The sequence below is a fragment of the Rhincodon typus genome, chromosome 5 (genome assembly GCF_021869965.1).
Source record: "Rhincodon typus isolate 14 chromosome 5, sRhiTyp1.1, whole genome shotgun sequence".
Classification (NCBI taxonomy): Eukaryota; Metazoa; Chordata; class Chondrichthyes; order Orectolobiformes; family Rhincodontidae; genus Rhincodon; species Rhincodon typus.
This window is the reverse complement of record NC_063336.1, coordinates 75,090,504-75,112,523: the sequence shown is the minus strand read 5'-3', so window position 1 is coordinate 75,112,523 and position 22,020 is coordinate 75,090,504. Positions and strand designations below refer to the sequence as shown.

The window sequence follows — 22,020 nt, the reverse complement described above, 5'->3', positions numbered from 1 at the left end:
TTTTTGTTAAAGGGCCTCAGTGGTTTATTAGATATATACTCGCAGTAAGAGAGATTGTCCTTCAGCAATTTATTAGACATGCATTCACAATGAAAGACAGTATTCCTTAGTAGATTATTGGATACAGATTTGGAGTGAGATACAGTCCTTCAGTGATTTATTAGGTATGCACTCCCAGTGAGATATAGACCCTCACTGGTATTTTAGATATACACTCTCAGTGATATACTCCTCAGAGGTTTATTAGATTCCTCAGTGGTTTATTTGATGTGAATTCACAGTAAGATATATTAACCCTCAGTAGTTACTTAGATACATATCGGCGTACAAGACATATATGTGTAGTGAGATATAATCACTCAGTGGTTTATTAGATACACACTCACAGTGAGATATAGTATCGCTCAGTGGCTTATTGGATACATAATTGCAGTGAGATATAATTTCTCAGTGGTTCATTCGATAAACACTTGCAGTGGAATATAATTCCTCAGTGGTTTATTAAATTTGCACTCAAAGTGAGATATGGTGTCCCACAGTGTTTTTTCAGATAGACAGTTGCAGTGAGATATGGTCACTCATTGATTTATTGGATACACACCTGCAGTTAGATGTAATGTCCCTTCAGTGGTTTATGAGGTACACTTGCTGTGAGATATAGTCACTCAGACATTTATTCAATTTACATTCATAATGAGATATAGCCCTTACTAATTACACACTTGCAGTGAAGTATAGTGTTTCAATAGTTTAATAGATATGCATTCGGAGTGATTTATGGTGTCTCTTAGTGGTCTATTAAATGCACAATCGCAGTGAGATACAGTCCCTCAGAGGTGTATTAAATACATATATTGTAGTGAAACATATTGTCCCTCAGTGTTTTGTTAGATATATATTTGTAATAAGTTGTAGTGTCCCTCCGGGGTTTCTTTGATATATAGTCACAGTGAGATATAATCCTTAAGTATCTTATTAGAGTTTCACTTGCAGTGATATGTGCTGTCCATCAGTGGTTTATTAGATGAACACTCGCAGTGAGATATAGTGTGTCTGAGGTTTATTGGATAAACACTTGCAGTGAGATGTATTCCCTCGGGTTTGTTAGAAATATACATTCACAGTGAGATGTGATGCCCTCAGAGGGAAGCTATATCTCACGGCCGCTGTCTATACAATAAACCACTAAAGGACTATATCTCACTGCAAATGTGTATTTAATAAACCATTGAAGGACACTATAGCTCACTGCAAATTTGATTCTACTAAACGACCAAGGGACGATATCACACTGCGAGTGTGTATGTAATAAACCACCGAGGGATTATATCTCACTGCAAGTGTGTATCTTATACAACCCTGAGAACACTTTACCTCACTGGAAGTGTGTACCTCACTAAGGAACAGTATATATCACATGAGATATAGTGTCCTCAGAAGTTTATTTCATGCATGCTTACAACGATGTATATGTCTCTTAATAGTATTTTTATATGCACACTCGCAGGGAGGTTAAGTCTCCTTGAAGTTATATAAGATAGATAGTCACAGTGAGATATACTGTTGCTGAGTGATATAATAGATATACACAACCAATGAGAAAAGTCCCTCGGTGGTTTATTAGATATGCAGTCACACTGAGATATGCTGTCCCTGAATGCTTTGTTAGAAAAATGCTCGGACTGAGATATTGTCCCTCAATAGTTTATTCAATTTATACTCGCAGTAAGATATAGTCCCTTGGTGGTTTATGATACAGATAGTGACAGTGAAACACAGTGTCCATTAGTGGTTTACTAGATACAAACTTATAGTGAGGTATAGACCCTCAGTCGTGGATTAGATACACACTCTCAGTGAGATATACTGTCCCTCAGTGGTTGGAAACAAATTTACAGTGAGTTGTAGTGATCTCAGACGTTTATTAAGAATAGACTTGCACTTGATATAGTTCGTCATTTGTTTATTAGATACACACTTGCAGTGAGGTACATTTTCCTCAGAGGTTTATTCGATATATGCTCAAAGTGAGACACAGTCCCTCAGAAGCTTGTTAAATACATTATCGCAGTGAAATGTCGTGCTGTCAGAAGTATGTTAGCTATACACTCACAGTGAGAAAAGTGCGTATGTGGTTTATTAGATGCATACTCACACTGAGATATGCTGTTCTTGAGTGCTTTATGGGAAACATACTCACAGTGAGATATAATGCCGCTCAGAGATTCATTAGATGCACAATCGCAGTGAGATAAAGAGATCCATTCCCTGGACACTCCAGGGCAATTTAACATGGCCAACCCATCTAACCTGCACATCTTTTGGATGTGGGAGGAAACCAGAGCACCCAGCAGAAACCCACACATACACAGGGAGAACATGCAAACACAGACAGTCACCCAAAGCTGGAATCAAACCCGGGCCCCTGGTGCTGTGAGGCAGCAATGCTAACCACTGTGTCACCGTGCTGCCCTCAGAGGTTTGTTAGGTATCCACTCAAAGTGAAATGTAGTGTCCTCAGAATTTCATTAGCTATACACTCACAGATGTAGTCCCTTAATGTTTTTTTTTAGATACGCACTTGTAGTGAGACATAACATCACTGATTGGTTTATTAAAACACACACTTGCAGTGAGGGTGGCACAGTGGCTCAGTGACAGTGTGTGTGGAGTTTGCACATTCTCCCCGTATCTGCATGGGTTTCCTCAGGGTGCTCCAGTTTCCTCCTATGGGGTGTGCAGGTTAGGTGGATTACCCATGCTAAATTGCCCATGAAATAACTCCACAGAGGCCAGTATCCTATCATCAAGTCATCCTTTATTTACATCTGGAAAGTCCTTGATGTTGATACAGTTCCCTGAGAGCCTGCTCTTAAAGTGAACAGAATGTCTGACATTCCTGTTCTCATCTGTCAGCCAGGGCCACCTGATTGGACAAGATTAACAGCCCCAATCAGGAAATGCATATTCTATGAGATTAACCTGGTTGACCTCAATTACAATCACTACATCCTTTCCCCTCTGAGTCCAAGGACATCAGCCTTCTCCTTTGTAGCTCCTCTGGGTCAGGTTCCTCCAACTCTGCACAGCAACTAACCTCATGCGCCCAGAGCTTCTTGGAAGAAATTCATTCTCTTCTTCAGGCAGCAAAAGCTTTGGGGCAGTGACATCCACTGTGTCCATCTTAGATTCTGAGGTATCTTCAACACTTGACGGAGATGGAGAACCCACAGGTTCTGGAACAGTCAGAAAGGCTGTCGAAGAGCCAGGGAATTTTTGAGCCTGCACTGTTTGTGAATTTGCAGCTTTCATATGACCTCATACCCACGCAGGGCCACTCCCATAGTTCCTACACCAAACTTCGACCTCTGGAGTAAACTGCCTCTCTCGCTTAGTGGAGTCCTATGTCCAGCATTGGTGTTCCTAATGCCATTTCACCCTCTCCTCAAGGTTCAGGAAGATCAGATTTAACCTGGTACAGAGTCTTCTCCCCATTAGCGACTCTGGTGGAGCTTTCCTTGCAGTCACATGAGGGGTTGTCCTATGGTCAAACAGGAGCGGGGACAGTTTGGTATCTAGTGAAGCTGTAGGCTGTTTCTTTAAGCCAGCCTTCAAAGTTTGGATTGCTCTTTCTTCCATACCATTGTATGATGGATGGTATGGAGCTGTCCTTATATGTTGAATATCATTCAGCTTTAAGGAATTCTCAAACTCCCTGCTGGTAAACAATGGCCTGTTGCCTATGACCAACACTTCTGGGAGTCCGTGTATTGCAAAAGATATGTACAGTTTTTCTATTGTCACCCCCATGTTTGATGAATGAACTCTATGCACGTCCTGCCATTTTGAGTATGCGTCCACAATGAGTAAAAATATTGAGCATATGAAAGGACCTGCATACTCGATATGTAACCAAGTCCAGGATTTATCAGGCCATTCCCACAGATGTGGGTGAGCTGCTGGTGATAATTTTTGTCCTTGTCGGACTCTGGACACTGCCCCACCAATATGGCTATGTGGGCATCCAGTCCTGGCCACCAGACATAACTTCTCACTATCATCTTCATTTTCAAAACCCCTGGGTGACCCTGATGGAGTTCAGCCAGTTTGTGTCAGCGCCCTTTGCTAGGGACAATCACTCTTGCTCACTATTATAATGTGCCGTCTACTACTGTAATCTATTTTTTCCGGGTCCAAAAGTTTCAATTCTGGTTGTGACGGCCCTTTGGTTTCCCTCTATCACCACCGGCTGTTTCAGTTTTGCCAGGACCAGATCTTTCTGCATCTGAAGTCTGATATTGTCAGCTGTGACTGGAAATGTGTCCAGAAAATTTAAAACCATGACAGACTTTTCCAGTGGTAGTACCACAGGTGGTATACCTGCCATCAGAAGTCAGCTCAGTGCATCAGCATTGACGACTTGCCCACTTGGTCAGTGTTCCAACTTGTAATTATAAGCACTTAGTATTAGAGCCAACTGCTGAATTTGGCCTGAAGCTATGTGCAGCACTGCCTTGTCTTCTTTAAGTAGACCTAGCAGGGATTTGTCGTCCGTTATTATTACAAACTTACACCTGCAAAGGTACTTGTGGAACTTCCTGACTCTAAAAAGGACAGCCAAACCTTCTTTCTCTATCTGGGCATATTTATACTCTGCATTAGCCAAAATCCTGGATGCATTCACTATTGATCGTTTTTCTCCATTGGACCACCTATGATTTAATAGTACCCTGATGCCATATTATTAGGGGAAACATCGCATCTTACAACCAAATCTTGCTTTGGATCACAGTGTGCCAACAATTCAGAGGATGAAAGCTGTTTCTTCACTTCTCTGAAAGCTATGACTTGGCAATGCAACCATTTCCAAGGCTTATATCCAGCTTCTTGAAGGGCACCCCACCTCAGTCAGCTTTGCATGTAAAACCTCTATGCGAGGGATTGGGTATTTATACAGCTGCAAAAAGCGGTTTACCATTTGTTTAAAATCCCCACAAAGGCAAACCAAACCAGCAGGCTTCACAACCAGTACAACCGGTGGTGCCCATTCTACAAACTTGACTTGTTTGATGATTCTTACACTTTCCAGCCTTTTGATTTGGTCATAGAATGATCATAGATCATAGGATCCCTACAGTGTGCAAGCTGGCCCTTCAGCTGATCAAGTCCACACCAATCCTCCGAAGAACATCCCACTCAGCCCCCTACCCTAGCCCTGTAACCCCATATTTGCCATGCCTAATACACCTAGCCTACACATTCCTGGACGTTATGGGAAATTTAGCATGGCCAGTCCACCTAACCTGCACATCTTTGGACTGTGGAAGGAAACTGGAGCACCCAGAGAGAACTCACACAGACATAGGGAGAATGTGTAAACTCCACACAGACAGTCACCCGAGAGTGGATTGGAACCCAGGTCCATGGCGCTGTGAGGCACTAGTGCTAACCACTGAGCCACCATGTCGTCCTGCCTCTACTTGGCTGCTTGGATAATCCTTACACATTCCTGAAAAGAAATTCTGGGTGTTTAATTAGGACTTCACTCAGGCAACCATTTTCTAATTGAAAACTATCGGGCTACTCTCGGTGAAATCTTTCTTAACCAGTTTAGCCACACCAAGCTTGGGTCCGAGCCTTCTAATACAATCAGTGGTATCTGAACCAGCTGTTTCTCATAAGAGACCAGAACCAAAATTGTACCCTTAATCTGTAAAGGTTCCCCGGTTGAGGTTATCAGTCCAGACAAGGTCTCGCACAAACTTAAGAGTTGGAGTCCAGTGTGAATTTTGGTAAAGACTGGTTCTGTAATAATTGAAATGGCTACACTGGTATCAACCTCCATTAGAACTGGGTGACCACTTAACCAGACATTTATTTTTATTGGTTCTGATTTGGGTATTGCTAAACAATTTAATTGTTCCAAACTAGATGTAGGTGCACTTTCTAGGATGTGCACTCTCCTGGATACCTGTCTATGAGTTCTCTTACTCAGTTTAGGTTTAGTGGAAATCTGTTAGCCAGGTTAGCCAGACTAGATTAACTGCCTCAATCAGGGAACTCATATTCTATTAGGTCCACCCGGCTACCTCATTACAAGCATTTACTGCTCATAGTGTCCATGAATGTGCAAACTAGGTGGATTAATCATGTGAAATGAACGGCTACAGAAATAGGGTAAGGGGATGGGTCTGGGTGAGATGCTCTTCGGAGCGTTTGTTGTGGACTTGATGGGGCTCATGTCCTGTTTCCAGAATGTGAGAATTCTATGATTCCAATATAACCCTGAATAGTTTATTAGACATAAGCTCGCAGTGAAACATAATTCCTCATTGGTTTATGACGTATATATTCGCTCTGAAATATAGTCCCTCAGTGGCTTATTAGATACACAGTCCCATTGAGGTCCAGTTTTTAAGTTGTTTCTTAGAAACATACTCACAGTGTGATATAATCTCTCAATGGTTAATTAAATTTACACTCGCAGTGAGATACGGTGTCCTCAGAGATTTATTAGGTACACAGTTGCAGTGAGATATCATTTCTCAGTGGTTAATTAGATACACAATTGTTATAAAAATTAGTGTACTGCAGTGTTTTATTAGATTTACACTTACAGTGAGATATGATATTCCTCAGTGGCTTATTAGATACACACTCATAGTGAGCTATATCCCCTCAGTGGCTGATTAGATATACATTTTTTTGAGATATACTGTTTCTCAGTGGTTTATTGGAAATGCATTTGCAATGAGATTTAATGTTCTCAGATGTTTACTCAATGTAGATATGCACTTAATATTTGTTTATCATTTGTTTACCTGATACACACTGGTAGTGAGATATAGATCTCAGCGTTTCATTACACACTCACTGAGAGATGCAGTGTACTGAGAGGTTTATTAGATACACTCTCGCAATGAGATATAGTCCATCAGATTTTTTTTATTTAGTCACTGTAAGATGTCGTGTCCTCAGAGGTTTATTAGATGCAGACTGGCTGTGAGATATAGTCCTTAGTGCTTTACTAGTTACGGACTCATGGTTAGATATAGTCCTTCAGTGATTTAATAGATCCACACTCGTTGTGAGATACAGTGTTCCTCATTGGTTTATTAGATATACACTTGCGTGATATATTGTCCCTTAGTGGCTTATACATTTCCAGTACAACATTGAATATTTCTTATCAGGATTGGGTCATAACTGCTCCTCAGTTTCTGTTTGATTGCACTCTTGGCAGAACTGTGAATACAGAACTAAATATAAGATAGTCACTACTGAATAATAAAAAAATTCAAGGAAAATTTCTTTCTGCAGAGAGTAATGAGAATGTGAAACTCCCTTCCACGTTGTAACATTGATGCAATTGAACAAAGAAAGAACAAAGAAAATTACAGAACAGGAACAGGCCCTTCGGCCCTCCAAGCCTGTGCCGATCCAGATCCGCTATCTAAACCTGTTGCCTATTTTCCATGGACCTGTATCCCTCTGCTCCCTGCCAATTCATGTATCTGTCTAGATACGTCTTAAATGACGCTATCGTGCCCACCTCTACCACCTCCGCTGGCAACGCGTTCCAGGCACCCACCACCCTCTGCGTAAAGAACTTTCCACGCATATCTCCCTTAAACTTTTCCCCACTCACCTTGAAATCGTGACCCCTAGTAATTGAGTCCCCTACTCTGGGAAAAAGCTTCTTGCTATCCACCCTGTCTATACCTCTCATGATTTTGTAGACCTCAATCAGGTCCCCCCTCAACCTCCGTCTTTCTAATGTAAATAATCCTAATCTACTCAACCTCTCTTCATAGCTAGCGCCCTCCATACCAGGCAACATCCTGGTGAACCTCCTCTGCACCCTCTCCAAAGCATCCACATCCTTTTAGTAATGTGGTGACCAGAACTGTACACAGTATTCCAAATGTGGTCGAACCAAAGTCCTATACAACTGCAACATGACCTGCCAACTCTTGTACTCAATACCCCACCCGATGAATGAAAGCACGTCATATACCTTCTTGACCACTCTATCGACCTGCGTTGCCACCTTCAGGGTACAATGGACCTGAACACCCAGATCTCTCTGTGCATCAATTTTCCCCAGGGCTTTTCCATTTACCGTATAGTTCGCTCTTGACTTGGATCTTCCAAAATTCATCACGTCGCATTTGCCTGGATTGAACGCCATCTGCCATTTCTCCGCCCAACTCTCCAATCTATCTATATTCTGCTGCATTCTCCGACAGTCCCCTTCACTATCTGCTACTCCACCAATCTTAGTGTCATCTGCAAACTTGCTAATCAGACCATCTATACCTTCCTCCAGATCATTTATGTATATCACAAACAACAGTGGTCCCAACATGGATCCCTATGGAACACCACTGGTCACAGTTCTCCATTTTGAGAAACTCCCTTCCACTACAACTCTCTGTCTCCTGTTGCCCAGCCTGTTCTCTATCCATCTAGCTAGTACACCCTGGACCCCATGCGACTTCATTTTCTCCATCAGCCTACCATGGGGAACCTCATCAAACGCCTTACTGAAGTCCATGTATATGACATCTACAGCCCTTCCCTCATCTATCAACTTTGTCACTTCCTCAAAGAATTCCATCAAGTTGGTAAGACATGACCTTCCCTGCACAAAACCATGCTGCCTATCACTAATAAGCCCATTTTCTTCCAAATGTAAATAGATCCTATCCCTCAGTATCTTCTCCAGCAGCTTCCCCAACACTGACATCAGGCTCACCGGTCTATAATTACCTGGATTATCATTGCTGCTCTTCTTAAACAAGGGGACAACATTAGCAATTCTCCAGTCCTCCGGGACCTCACCCGTGCTCAAGGATGCTGCAAAGATATCTGTTAAGGCCCCAGCTATTTCCTCTCTCGCTTCCCTCAGTAACCTGGGATAGATCCCATCCGGACCTGGGGACTTGTCCACCCTAACGCCTTTTAGAAAACCCAACACTTCCCCCCTCCTTATGCCGACTTGACCTAGAGTAATCAAACATCTATCCCTAACCTCAACATCCGTCATGTCCCTCTCCTCAGTGAATACCGACGCAAAGTACTCATTAAGAATCTCACTCATTTTCTCTGACTCCTCGCATAACTTCCCTCCTTTGTCCTTGAGTGGGTCAACCCTTTCTCGAGTTACCCTCTTGCTCCTTATGTATGAATAAAAGGCTTTGGGATTTTCTTTAACCCTGTTTGCTAAAGATATTTCATGACCCCTTTTAGCCCTGTTAATTCCTCATTTCAGATTGGTCCTACTTTCCCAATATTCTTCCAAAGCTTCGTCTATTTTCAGTCGCCCAGACCTATATATGCTTTCTTTTTCCTCTTTGCTAGTCTCACAATTTCACCTGTCATTCATGGTTCCCTAATCTTGCCCTTTCTATCCCTCATTTTCACAGGGACATGTCTGTCCTGCACTCTAATCAACCTCTCTTTAAAAGCCTCCCACATATCAAATGTGGATTTACAAACAGCTGCTCCCAATCCACATTCCCCAGCTCCTGCCGAATTTTGCTGTAGTTGGCCTTCCCCCAATTCAGCACTCTTCCTTTAGGACCACTCTCGTCTTTGTCCATCAGTATTCTAAAACTTACGGAATTGTGATCACTATTCCCAAAGTAATCCCCTACTGAAACTTCAACCACCTGGCCGGGCTCATTCCCCAACACCAGGTCCAGTATGGCCCCTTCCCAAAGTGGACTATTTACATACTGCTCTAGAAAACCCTCCTGGATACTCCTTACAAATTCTACTCCATCTAAACCCCTAACACTAAGTGAAACCCAGTCAATGTTGGGAAAATTAAAATCTCCCATCACCACCACCCTGTTGCTCCTTCATCTTTCCATAATCTGTTGACGTATTTTTACCTCTATCTCACGCTTACTGTTGGGAGACCTGTAGTTCAGCCCCAACATTGTTACTGCACCCTTCCTATTTCTGAGCTCTGCCCATATTGCCTCACTGCTCAAGTCCTCCATAGTGCCCTCCTTCAGCACAGCTGTGATATCCCCTTTGACCAGTAATGCAACTCCTCCACCCCTTTTACCTCCCTCTCTATCCCGCCTGATGCATCTATATCCTGGGATATTTAGTTGCCAATCTTGCCCTTCTCTCAACCAAGTCTCAGTAATAGCAATAACATCATACTCCCAGGTACAAATCCAAGCCCTAAGTTCATCTGCCTTACCTACTACACTTCTCACATTAAAACAAATGCACCTCCGACCACCTGTCCCTTTGCGTTCATCATCTGCTCTCTTCCCCTTAGTCACACTGACTTCATTATCTAGTTCCTTACAGGCTTCAGTTACTACCTCCTTACTGTCCACTTACCTCCTCGTCTGGTTCCCATCCCCCTGCCACATTAGTTTAAACCCTCCCCAACAGCATTAGCAAAAGCAGCCCCTAGGACATTGGTTCCAGTCCTGTCCACGTGTAGACCGTCTGATTTGTAATAGTCCCACCTCCCCCAGAACTGGTCCCAATGTCCCAAAAATCTGAACCTCTCCCTCCTGCACCATCTCTCAAGCCACTCATTTATCCTGCCTATTCTTTCATTTCTACTCTGACTGGCACGTGGCACCGGTAGCAATCCTGAGATTACTACCTCTGAGGTCCTACTTTTTAATTTGGCTCCGAACTCCCTAAATTCTGCTTGTAGGACCTCATCCCGTTTTTCACCTATATCATTGGTGCCTATATGCACCACGACAGCTGGCTGTTCACCCTCACCCTTCAGAATGTCCTGCAGTCGATCTGAGACATCCCTGACCCGTGCTCCTAGGAGGCAACGTACCATTCGGGAGTCTCGTTTTCGACCACAGAACCGCCTATCTACTCCCCTTACAATCGAATCCCCTATGACTATAGCCCTTTCACTCTTTTTCCCGCCCTTCTCTACAGCAGAGCCAGCCACGGTGCCATGAACCTGGCTACTGCTGCCTTCCCCTAGAGAGCCATCTCCCCCAACAGTATCCAAAATGATATACCTGCCTTTTGGTCACCCATTCCCTTTCTCCCTCAGCAATCCAAATCTGCGGTGTGACCATTTTGCTGAATGTGCTATCCACGACTTCCTCAGCATTGCGGATGCTCCAAAGTGAGTCCATCCATAGCTCCAGAGCCATCATGCAGTCTAACAAGAGCTGCAGCTGGACACACTTCTTGCACATGTAGGAGCCAGGGACATCAGTCGCGTCCCTGAGCTCCCACATTGAGCAAGAGGAGCATAACACGGGTCTGGGATCTCCTGCCATTTTTACTCTTAAGCTTAACTTAGTCCTGCTATAATATCAAATACTAGATGAATGAAATGAAAAAAAATTGTACCAAATCACTCTACTTACCAGCACACGATGAAAAAAACAAAAAGAAAACAAAAAGAAAAACACTTACCTTATCAACACACTACATGTGTAGTGTCTCAGGTTTAGCCACTGCCCAAATATATCAGTTCACTCAACTTCCGAGAGCACAATTCGACTGCTCCCACTCAGCTCCGCTGCCGAAATGAAGAACTTACCTCCCTGCAGGCCCCTGGTCCTCGCTCTCACTGCTCCCGCTGCTGCTGCTACAAAAAATGGAGCTAGTGAGGTAGTGACAAGGGGAAGCAATAAACAAGAGGTGATTTAATTCTTGAGTGGATCACCAGTGAAGACCATTTAGACCATTTGGCCTGTTTTTATGTGGTACATTCAATGTAATTCTATGTTTATGCCACCAAATGAAATAAAAGATTTTATACAGGGTTGTTTCATACAAAGTGGGGCTGTCTCGCTAAGGTGGCTGTATTTATTAGGTGACTTGATATTTCTAAGACTGAGGAAAATTTCAGGTCAGAGTTTTGTGATGTGCTGTTGAGTAAAGTGGGTAAAGGGAGTTGAGGTATAGTTCAACCACCACTTATTGAAAAGATGGAAGGGAATTGAGGGGCTGAATGACCTCCTCCTATACTTGTGGACCTTGCTGAAAGCAGTCATGCCTGGATTTTAAGTAAGGACAGCTTGGGATTGTCCTGCAGTTCACCAACAATACGAGTGCACACTTGTTCTCTGGGACTCTGATGAAGGACACATGAGTGACATGACAGACCCCAGAAAATCTCAACACGTCATGGAGACAATGAGGAAGAAATATTGAATTGTCTATGTCAATAGCAGGGATTCAAATCACAGGCATTCTTCTTTGCATCATGGGTTCAACTCAAATTAACCAGTTGGACAATTCATAGGAAAGGAATGGAAATAATGTAATTTCATCAATAGTTAAGTAATAGATTTACAACTTTGAAATTTGAGACATGCTTGTTAATACTGTGAACTTACTGGTGTGTTTTTCTTTGTAAGTATTCTTCCCTTCCCCCATCCTCATAGGAATTCTGAGGCTCTTTAAAATTAAGTGTCTCTTTGAATACTTTCTCATGACGGCTTTAAATTTCGCTCCACAATATCAAGCATTTCTGCAAAATTTTGTCTTCACTTTTCTGTTTGAACAGGGAGATCCAGGAATACTGGGAGATCGAGGTCCTCAGGGTGAAAGAGGAAGACCAGGTTATCCAGGACCTCGGGGGGAGAAAGGAATGATTGGGCCGTCTGGACCAATTGGGCCAACTGGAAAAGAGGGACCTCCAGGACCTCATGGACCCCCAGGTTTTCCCGTAAGAGTAAATCACACAAATAACTTGCCATGTCAATTACAATATTTTCAAACCAAAACTCTTTGCATATCCACAAGTCACATTTAGAATAAAGTTTTTTTCAATTCTTCTGTGGGACGTGAGTATCACTGGCTGGCCAGCATTTAATGCCCACCTCTACTTTCCATTGAGGAGATGGTAATGAGTTGCTTTCTTGAACCGCTACAGTTTCTGTTAGGGCAACACGTGGCACGCTCAGTGATTAGCACTGCTGCCTCACAGCGCCAGGGACCCAGGTTCGATTCCACCCATGGGTGACTGTCTGTGTGGAGTTTGCACATTCTCCCCGTGTCTGCGTGGGTTTCTTCCCACAGTCCAAAGATGTGCAAGCTAGGTGGATTGGCCATGCTAAATTGCCCATAGTGTTCAGGGATGTGTAGATTAGGTAGGTTATAGGGGGTTAGGTCTGGATGGGATGGTGTAAGGGTCAATGTGGACTTGTTGGGCTGAAGGGCCTATTTCCACACTGTAGGGATTCTATGAAATTCTATGAAATGAAATATATCTACAATATCAGCATGGAGGTAATTCCAGGATTTTGACTCAGTAGCAGTGAAAGATATTTCCAAGTCAGGTTGATGAGTGACTTGGAGGTGACCTTGCAGGTAGTGGTGTTCCCACATGTCTGCTGCCTTTGTCCTTCTACATGGAAATGGTCATGGGTTGGATGGTGAATATCTGCAGTGCATCTTGTAAATAGTACACACAGTTGTTATTGGGTGTTGGTGGTGGAGGGAGTGGATGTGGTGCCAATCAGTCGGTCTGTTTTGACTTTAATAGTGTCAAGCTACTTGAGTGTTGTTGGAGCTGTACCCATGCAGCCAATTAGGGAGTATTCTATCATACTGCTGACTTGGGTCCTGTAGATGATGGTAATACATTGAATATCAAGGAACAATTATTAGATTGTCTCATGTCGGAAATGGTCATTTCTTAGCATTTGTCTGGCATGAATGTTACTTGCCACTTGTCAGCTGAAGTCTGGATATTGTCCAGATCTTGTTACATTTGAAAATAGACTACCTCAGTGTCTGAAGAGTTGCAAATGGTGCTGAACATTCTGCAATCATTGACGAAAATGCCCACTCCTGACCTTATGATGGAGGGAAGGTCATTAGTGAAGCAGCTGAAAACGTTGGGCCGAGGACACTATCCTGTGTGTGTCAAGATGAGGAACATTGAAAGAAACGTGAAGTATAACACACCGCTCCTTAGCAACATGTGAAAAAGAGCCAAGCAAGGAAGAAGAAATAAAGGAGCTTCCAAAGCTGCATCCATGACACACAAGCATTTCGATCAAGTCTGAAGACCGCAGTCAGGTAGTACATTTGGGAAAGATAACACACCACATAAACACTATTACAATAGCTGAACAGTCTCAAAGAACATACAGTTTATGCTGTAAATTCCACCACCGTTAAATGTAAAATGACTTGCCAAGATTTTCAGAAAGCTATGTTGAAACTGTGTGCTACTTTTCAAGGCAGCCTTTTAGTCTCACCAGCAGTGCTCAAAGTTTGGAAGACAAATTCATACAGTTCATCCCTCCAACATGCTTACAATCCAACCACACGTACAGGACATGTTGTTGGAAAGAAAATAAAGAGAATAGTGTAATAGGAAGATCAATGAGCATGCAGCTATACCACCTTGAAAGAGGACAAAGCACCAGAGTTCAAGATTTTCATGTAAACATACAGGTTTGTGGAAAATTCTGACAGTGTCCTGGGTCCTAAGACATTGCAATGAGTGATGGTCAAGACCTATGAAATAATAGATAACATTTCTGAATTGCATATCATCAATCATCCATCATGTTGGATGAGACTGAAGACTTCATATCAAATAACAATCACAAATCTATGACAAATAATACACTTCCATCTGTGATGACAGACAGTAAACTGCAGGAGCTACATCACCAAGCTTTGCAGTATTTCTGTGACAAGAACGGCATGGTGGCACAGTGCTTAGGTAGATTAGTCATGCAGGGTTACAGGGTAGGGGGGGTGCACTTGAATGGGATGCTGTTCGGAGAGTCATTGCGGGCCAAATGGCCTGTTTCCACACTGGAGGGATTCTATGTTTATGGAGATAGTTCCAACATATTAATCAAATAATATTTACAGTATTAAGATGAACAGAATTAAGAAAACCCAGGAGGGATCTTGATTGAGGGGATGATTTCCCCTGGCACTAAACTATTGTCCCTTCAGTTGCTGCTTATTCAGCATCATCAGCTTCATCTGACCATGAGCACAGAAGGAAGCTGCTTTGCGAGTACTCAGAGAAGTTGCCGTGGTCAACGTCACAATTAAATGTGGACTCTTACATTCTGTCATTAATATTTTGGCTACTGATTAACAAAGGCACCCAAAATAAATCATCTTCTGAAATAAGGGAATTTTAATACTGTCTTTGGCAATAATAACTTACATTTGTATAGTAACCTTAATGTGGTAAAGTATGCCAGGTCACTTGACAGGAGTGTTATTCAAACAAATAGTAACACTGAGCTGGATAAGGAGAAATTAGGACAGGCAAAGAGGTAGATATTAGCAGCTTCTTACAGGAAGAGACAGAGTGTGGCAGAGAAGTTCACTGGAAAAATTCCTACACATAGAGTCTTGGCAGCAGAACTTACAAACAACGATTCTAAAGTGATAATTGGGTATGTAAAAGAACCCATTGAGAAAAACAGTGCAAGTTCCCTGTGTACACTATTACCACCTTAAAGCTCCCTGTTAAACCACACACCACAATTTAGCTTTGCATGATATTCATTACTTTATTTATTAAAGCCTAGTGTACCTGACTGGGGATGTAAAAATGTATGCACTATAGGATTTCAGTGAGAAGGTCCAACGTCACCTCTTCAGGGTAAATTGAGGGCTGGGCAAGAATTATGTTGTTCACCAGGAATTTCACAGTCAGGTCTTCTCTCCAATAATGCTGGAAACATTACAAAATAATGTTGAGCAACAGGAATCAGATATAACGCTGGAATGGCCTAATGCATTTACATTGAAAGACAATGAATTCTAGCTAAGCAAGACAGGAGTTAAATATTCCAAAGGAGGCCTCCATGACCTCCCCTCCCCCAGTTTCTGTGACCTTCTACAGATTTTAGCCTCCCAAATCTCTGTGTTCCTCCAGTTCTGGCCACATCGTGATTTGGCATTGAGCTGCCATGCCTTCGGCTTCCTGCTTCCTAAACTCTAGATTCCTTCCCAGACTTCTGCCTCCTTACTTCACACTCTTCCTTTGTAGACCACTTGCTTTGACTGAGCTTTTGGGCCCCTTCCTTAATGTATGCTTTTGAGATGGATTTGAATTTTCCTTCATAATAACTCCTCTGTTTTATTACAGCTTAAAGGTCCCAAATAAGTGTCAGTTGTTGTAAATTAGAAAGGAAAACTGAGAGGCTAAATAAAGGATAGTGTCAGGATGGCAAAAGCAGTATAGTTAGGAAATTGTAATTAACAGGTCATATCACATTGGAGAAGTTGAGAAACTGCGTAAGGAAAGTTTTATAAACTTGACTGGCAAAGTGACTGAATGGCTGCTGTCTTTATTTTGCTTCAGTCTTCACAGTTAAAAAGGAATTAAAATTCAGGGAGGCATAAAGATTATAAATTAAGTTTAGCATTGTATAATCATTGTAGTGGAGTCAATCAAGGTTTCAAGCACAAATGGTTTACACTCAGTTATTTAAAAAAATCAGTGAGTGTCTCAGATATAATCATGCAAAACCTGCTGGATTTGGTATTAATGCTCATGAATGTAGAGATAGGAATTGTTACACAATAATTAAACAAGAAAAGAAGGTTCAAACTTACCAATGGGTAAAATTCCGAGATTCCACATATGAGGAGTGCTCAATACACAATCTACTTCCTTTGATAAATCTGTACCCCTTAAAAAACAACATTTTACTCTATCCATGGAGAATTGCAGTTTAGCAGGACAATGGGTGGATAACAGGATCCTATTATATATGCTTTGGAACCAGTAATTGACCCTTCAGTAGTTTTTTGATCGCTTCCAGCATTTGACAGTCAATGCTGTGAGATGACATAGGGAGACCAAGAATTCTCTCCCAGCTCCTTTTCTGTCATTTTGGCAGGTCTTAAAGGTCCTTATTCAGAACATTACCAGTTGGTGCCTGCTGTAGCAGCCATCAATCATGATTGACAGATCAGGTACAAAAAAGAAAGTAGCAAAAGTTTGTCATTCTAACCCAATTTTAGCCAACGTTTGTCTACAGAATTGTCAATCAACATTGATTCTAATGGTGTTAGTTCAAAATACTATTTTTAGTCATCATTCAGCAAAAAATAAATGTAAACATTTTTAAAAATATAATACAGACAATATAAATAATAAAAATAAATGCAAGTTTGGTAAGTAGGTATCCTTGAGACGAGCATGACAGTCATGGAAAGGCCAAGGTTATTAATTATTTACATAACCTTGTGTATGAATTGAGTTTGTCTTCACTTCTTCGATAAAAGTTGAAGAGAGTTTCTGCTGGCTCCTGTGTTACATGTTTCTACAAATCTGTTTGAAGACATTAGTCAGGAAAAGGAAATCAAAGTCACATTGTTCCATTATGTGTTACCAGAATCCAGCTGAATTCCATTGAATCGGACTACATCTCATTCTGATCTCAAAGGAAACAGCTAGACTTTATAGGTTTACTAGCATATCCAGTTTGAACTACTTTCAGAGCAAGGGAACTTTTCCATCCCAGATATCTTCCACCTTGATAGGTTTTGACACTTTATGTGTTTCTGCTAAATATCGGGCGTCCTAATGCCATAACTGATTATTAATCAGAAATATCTCTTTGCTTCACAAGGGCAGAAACATTTCATTTGAGGAAATATCAAGATTTATAAGACAAGAGGTCCACAGGGTTTTTGAAGGTAAGTAGGTTGCATATCATGTGTGTTGATGCCTAAGTGGCAGTTTACCAACTGCCCTTTATCACATCTGTCAAAAATCCCCAGATACTCTGGCAATCTCTTGAGAAATTTTTACATCATTAGGATCTGATCTCAGCAGACAGTACACAAGTGTTGACCTCTGCATCATTTACAGGCGAAGGCAATGACACAGACTTTTAGTTTGTGTGCAGGTACAAACATGAGGCTAGGCAAGAACAGGTTCAACAGTGACACCACCATGATAAATAGCCTAATAAGTTTTAATCTTTTGCCCAATGCACAGGAATGGTATTATGCCTTTCAGTCTCTCCACTTTGTTCTGCCATTTGTTTAATTGCAGATTTTCTCACCCAATGATTATGTGAAAGAATGCTTTCTTATTTCATTCTTCAGTTGCCTGGTTGTAAATTTCAGGTCATGCTGCTTTTTTCCCTTGGCACAAAAGAGCTCAGTTGCTCCATATTTTGCTCTATTGAATCAATTTCACATTTTAAAACATTATTAGAGTATGTCATAAATCTTCCAAAGTCAAGGGCATACAAACCAACCTGCAGTATCTGTCCAACAGGTCAATAATTCCCTGTTTTCTCTCTCCCTCTGGCCTTAAATTCTGGAGTGACATGTGGTACTTTCCAGTGTGCAGAAACCATTCCAGAATTTGGTAGATGTTCACCAAAACATCCACTATCTCCATAGTTACCTCATTTACCATTTGGATGTAGAATATCAGGGAGTAAAAACTTAGCAATCTTTAGTCTTGTTAGTTTCTCCAACAGTTCCTTCTTATTAATGCTAATTTCTTTCCATTTTTTATTCTCCGTAGCCCCTTAGATTTTTTTTTCCGGGAGATTTCTTGTATCATCCTCCATTAAAAACAGACACAAACTATTTATTTAGCTTTTCTGCTATTTCTCTATTCCCCCATTGCAAATTCTCCTGGCACAGACATTTGTCATAACCAAGTGTTTATTTCTGCATGCCCATAGAAGCTTTTTAAATCCAGTTTTATGTTTTTTGCGAGTTTGCATTCATATTCTATTCTCCCTTTCTTTAATAGTTTCTTGGTCCTCCTTTGATATATTCTAAAATCCTCCCAGTCCTCAAGTTTATTACTTTTTCTGGCAAATTTATAGGCTCTTTATTTTAATCTTATGCAATCCTGAAACTCCTTTATTAGCCACATTCGACAGTTTTGTGCATTGCAGGAATGTATAGTTTATGTAAACTATGTAATGCTTCTTTAAAGGTTATTCATTACTTATGCATCATCATATCTTTTAACGTATTTTCCCACCTCACCAAAGCCAGTTTGCCCATCATACCTTTTAATAACCATGCTGTGGAGGAGCATTTGGAAAATGGTGACCATAGTATGACAGATCTTTATCATTACATTTGAAAGTGATTTAGTTTGTTCTGCAACTAGGGTCTTAAATTTAAACAAAGAAAATTCTGAACATATGAGGGGTGGTGATTATGGAGTGGGAAGGTACACTAAAAGATTTGACAGTAGACAGCTGGCATTTAAAGAAGTATTACATGGTCTCCAAAAAGTATACATTACCCCGAGTTACAAAAAAAAAGCAGAAAAAGGAAATCAACATGAGCTAACAAAATAAATTAAATATTGCATTGGATTAAAGATAATGGCTTAAGGTTGTCAGAAAAAAGTGATAAGCCTAAGAATTTGAAGCAATTTGGAATCCAGCAAAGGCCAACCAAGAAACTGATAAAGAGAAAAGAAGATATGAATGCAAACTAGCGAGAAACATGAAGGTCAATAACAAAAGCTTCTTTAGATATATGAAAAGGAAAAGATCAGTAAAGGCAACTGTGGTTGTAGTGCAGGTGGAGACAGTAAATTTTATAAATGAGAACAGGGAACTGGCAAAGGAACTAAACAACTACTTTGTATCTATTTTCACAAAAGAAGATACAGAAAATCTTCCAGAAATACTAGGCAACCAATGGACTTGTGACAGTGAGGAACTGAAATAAATCAGTGTTAATAAAGTAGGGCTCAAAGCATTAACTGAATTGAAGGTTGATAAATCCCCTGTACAGATGAGTTATGTCCCAGACTGTAAAGGATATAGCTAAAGAGATGATGGATTCGTTGATAGATAGCTTTCAAAGTTCTTCAGATTCTGGAATGTTTTTGGCAAATTGGAAAGTAACAGATATAATTCCCACTATTTAAGCAAGGAATAAGAGGGAAAAGAAAGAACTATAGACCTGTAAATTTGTTGTCAGTAATAGGGAAATTGTTAGAATCTGTTATGAAGGATGTGCTAACTAGGCACTTAGAAAGTAATGATAAGGTTGGACAGAGTCGACATGGATTTATGAAACAGAAATCATGTTTCACAAAAGTAAAACAAAGAACTGTAGACGCTGGAGATCTGAAACAAAAACAAAAATAGCGAGAAACTCAGTAGGTCTGGCAGCATCTGTAGGAAGAAAGCAGAGTTAATATTTTGAGTCAGGTGACGCCTCATCAGAACTGTTAGCGGCTAGGAAAAAGTGGTATTTATGATGAAACCGAAGTTGGGGTGGTGAGTGGTCTAAGAGGAGAGGTGAGTGGATAAAGTGGAAGAGAGAAAGATATGAAAGGGGTAGGTAAACGAAGAGCTAATGGGTAGCAGGCCTGGACAGAAGAAAAGCTAAAGAGTAGGAGAAACTGTGTGAGCTGTACTGAATGCGATCCATATAATCTGATAATGTGCCTAGGAATAGGTGAGAATAGGTGACTGTGCTAAAAGCAACCCATGTTATAACAGTTCTGAGGAAGGGTCACTTGATCCAAAACATTTACTCTGATTTCTATTTTTGTCTCATGTCATGGGATTGGTAAAAAACATGGAAGGATAGAATCAGGATCTAAAGTTAATGAAGTCCTAGAGGCTATAGGGTTCCCACATGGAAAATGAGTTGTTGTTCTTCGAGATAGGTTTGCTGGAACACTGCAGCAGGCCTGCAAGAGAAATGTTGGCCAGGGAACATGGTGGTGCAGTTGAAGTGGCAGTCATCTGGAAGCTTGGGTCTTTTTTGCAGACATAATCTGCAAAGAAGTCACCCAGGCTGTGTTTTATCTCCCACATTATGAACAGCAAATACAGTAGATTAGATTAAATGAAGTACAGTGGACCAGATTGAATAAATCATTGTGTCACCTGGAAGGTATATCTGGGGACCTTGGATGGTGAGGACGGAGGAGATAAATGGAAAGGCATTACACATTCTGCAATTGCATGGGAAGGCAACGTGAGTGTGTGAGGAGGTGTTGGGAATGAAGGAGAATAGTCCCTATGGAATGCTGACAAAGGAGGGGAGGACAATATGTGTCTGGTGGTGGTGGTATCCCATTTTAAGTGATGGAAATGACAGCTTACAATCTTTTGGATGCAGAGACTGGTGGGGTGGTAAGTGACGACAAAGGGCACCCTATAGTTGTTGTGGGAGGGAAGTGGTGAGGGCAGAAGTGCAGGAGATGAGTTCAACACAGCTAAGGGCCCTGTCGACCATGGTAGTGGGAAGTCTTTGGTTGAAGAAGAAGGTGGACATTTCTAAGGCCCCCCTACAGAAGATGGCATCGTCAGACCAGGTGCGATGGAGATGGAGAAACTGGGAGAATGGAATAGAGTTCATATAGAAAGCTGATCATAAGGGTGTATATTCGAGGTAGCTGTAGGAATCAGTGGGTTTGTAATAGATGTTTGTGGCCAGCCAATCACCAGAAATAGAAACAGAGATGTCAAAGAAGGGAAGGGAGATGAAGGTGAGGGCATGATAGAAATTGAAAGTGAAATTAATAAATTTTCACAGTTCAGAACAAGAGAGGGAAGCAATATCATTGATGGGCCAGAGAAAGAGCTGTGTGGACAGCCCTCAGTAGGATTGGAACAAGGAACATTTCGTATACCTCACAAAGAGACGGGTACAACTGGGGTCCATGCAGGTACCCATGGCCACACCTTTGACCTGAAGAAAGTGAGAAGAGTTAAAGGAGTAGTTGTTCAAAGTGAGGATGAGGTCAGTTAGATGAAGGAGGGCAGTGGTAGTTGGAGTCAGTTTAGACCTTCTTTCCAAGAAGTGGAGAGGTGACGTAAGTGGAAAGGTAAGAAACAGAGGTAATGTTTCAAGCCTGGTATGAATCTTTTCAAAACTCATTAACTCAGTTTTTTTTCTCTCCACAGACACAGAGTTTCTCCAGCACTTCTGTTTTTATTTCAGATCTCCAGCATCCACAATATTTTGCTTTCCTTACATTGGAGACAGGAGTTCAAATCCCACCATAGGAGGCCATGAGGAGGCAGTCATGTTGTCCCCTGCAAGGGCAGGAAG

At 41.5% G+C, this 22,020-nt stretch overlaps 1 protein-coding gene across 1 annotated transcript in view; it reads left to right on the top strand.

The window, feature by feature from the left end:
* Positions 1-22,020, top strand: part of LOC109919211 (collagen alpha-1(XIX) chain-like) — a 42,696-nt gene that overhangs the window by 18,111 nt on the left and 2,565 nt on the right. Inside the window, exons 11-12 of the mRNA XM_048597073.1 lie at positions 12,527-12,688; positions 17,589-17,655. Of these exons, the coding sequence (XP_048453030.1) occupies positions 12,527-12,688; positions 17,589-17,655 (229 nt within the window). The remainder of the gene's footprint in view (positions 1-12,526; positions 12,689-17,588; positions 17,656-22,020) is intronic.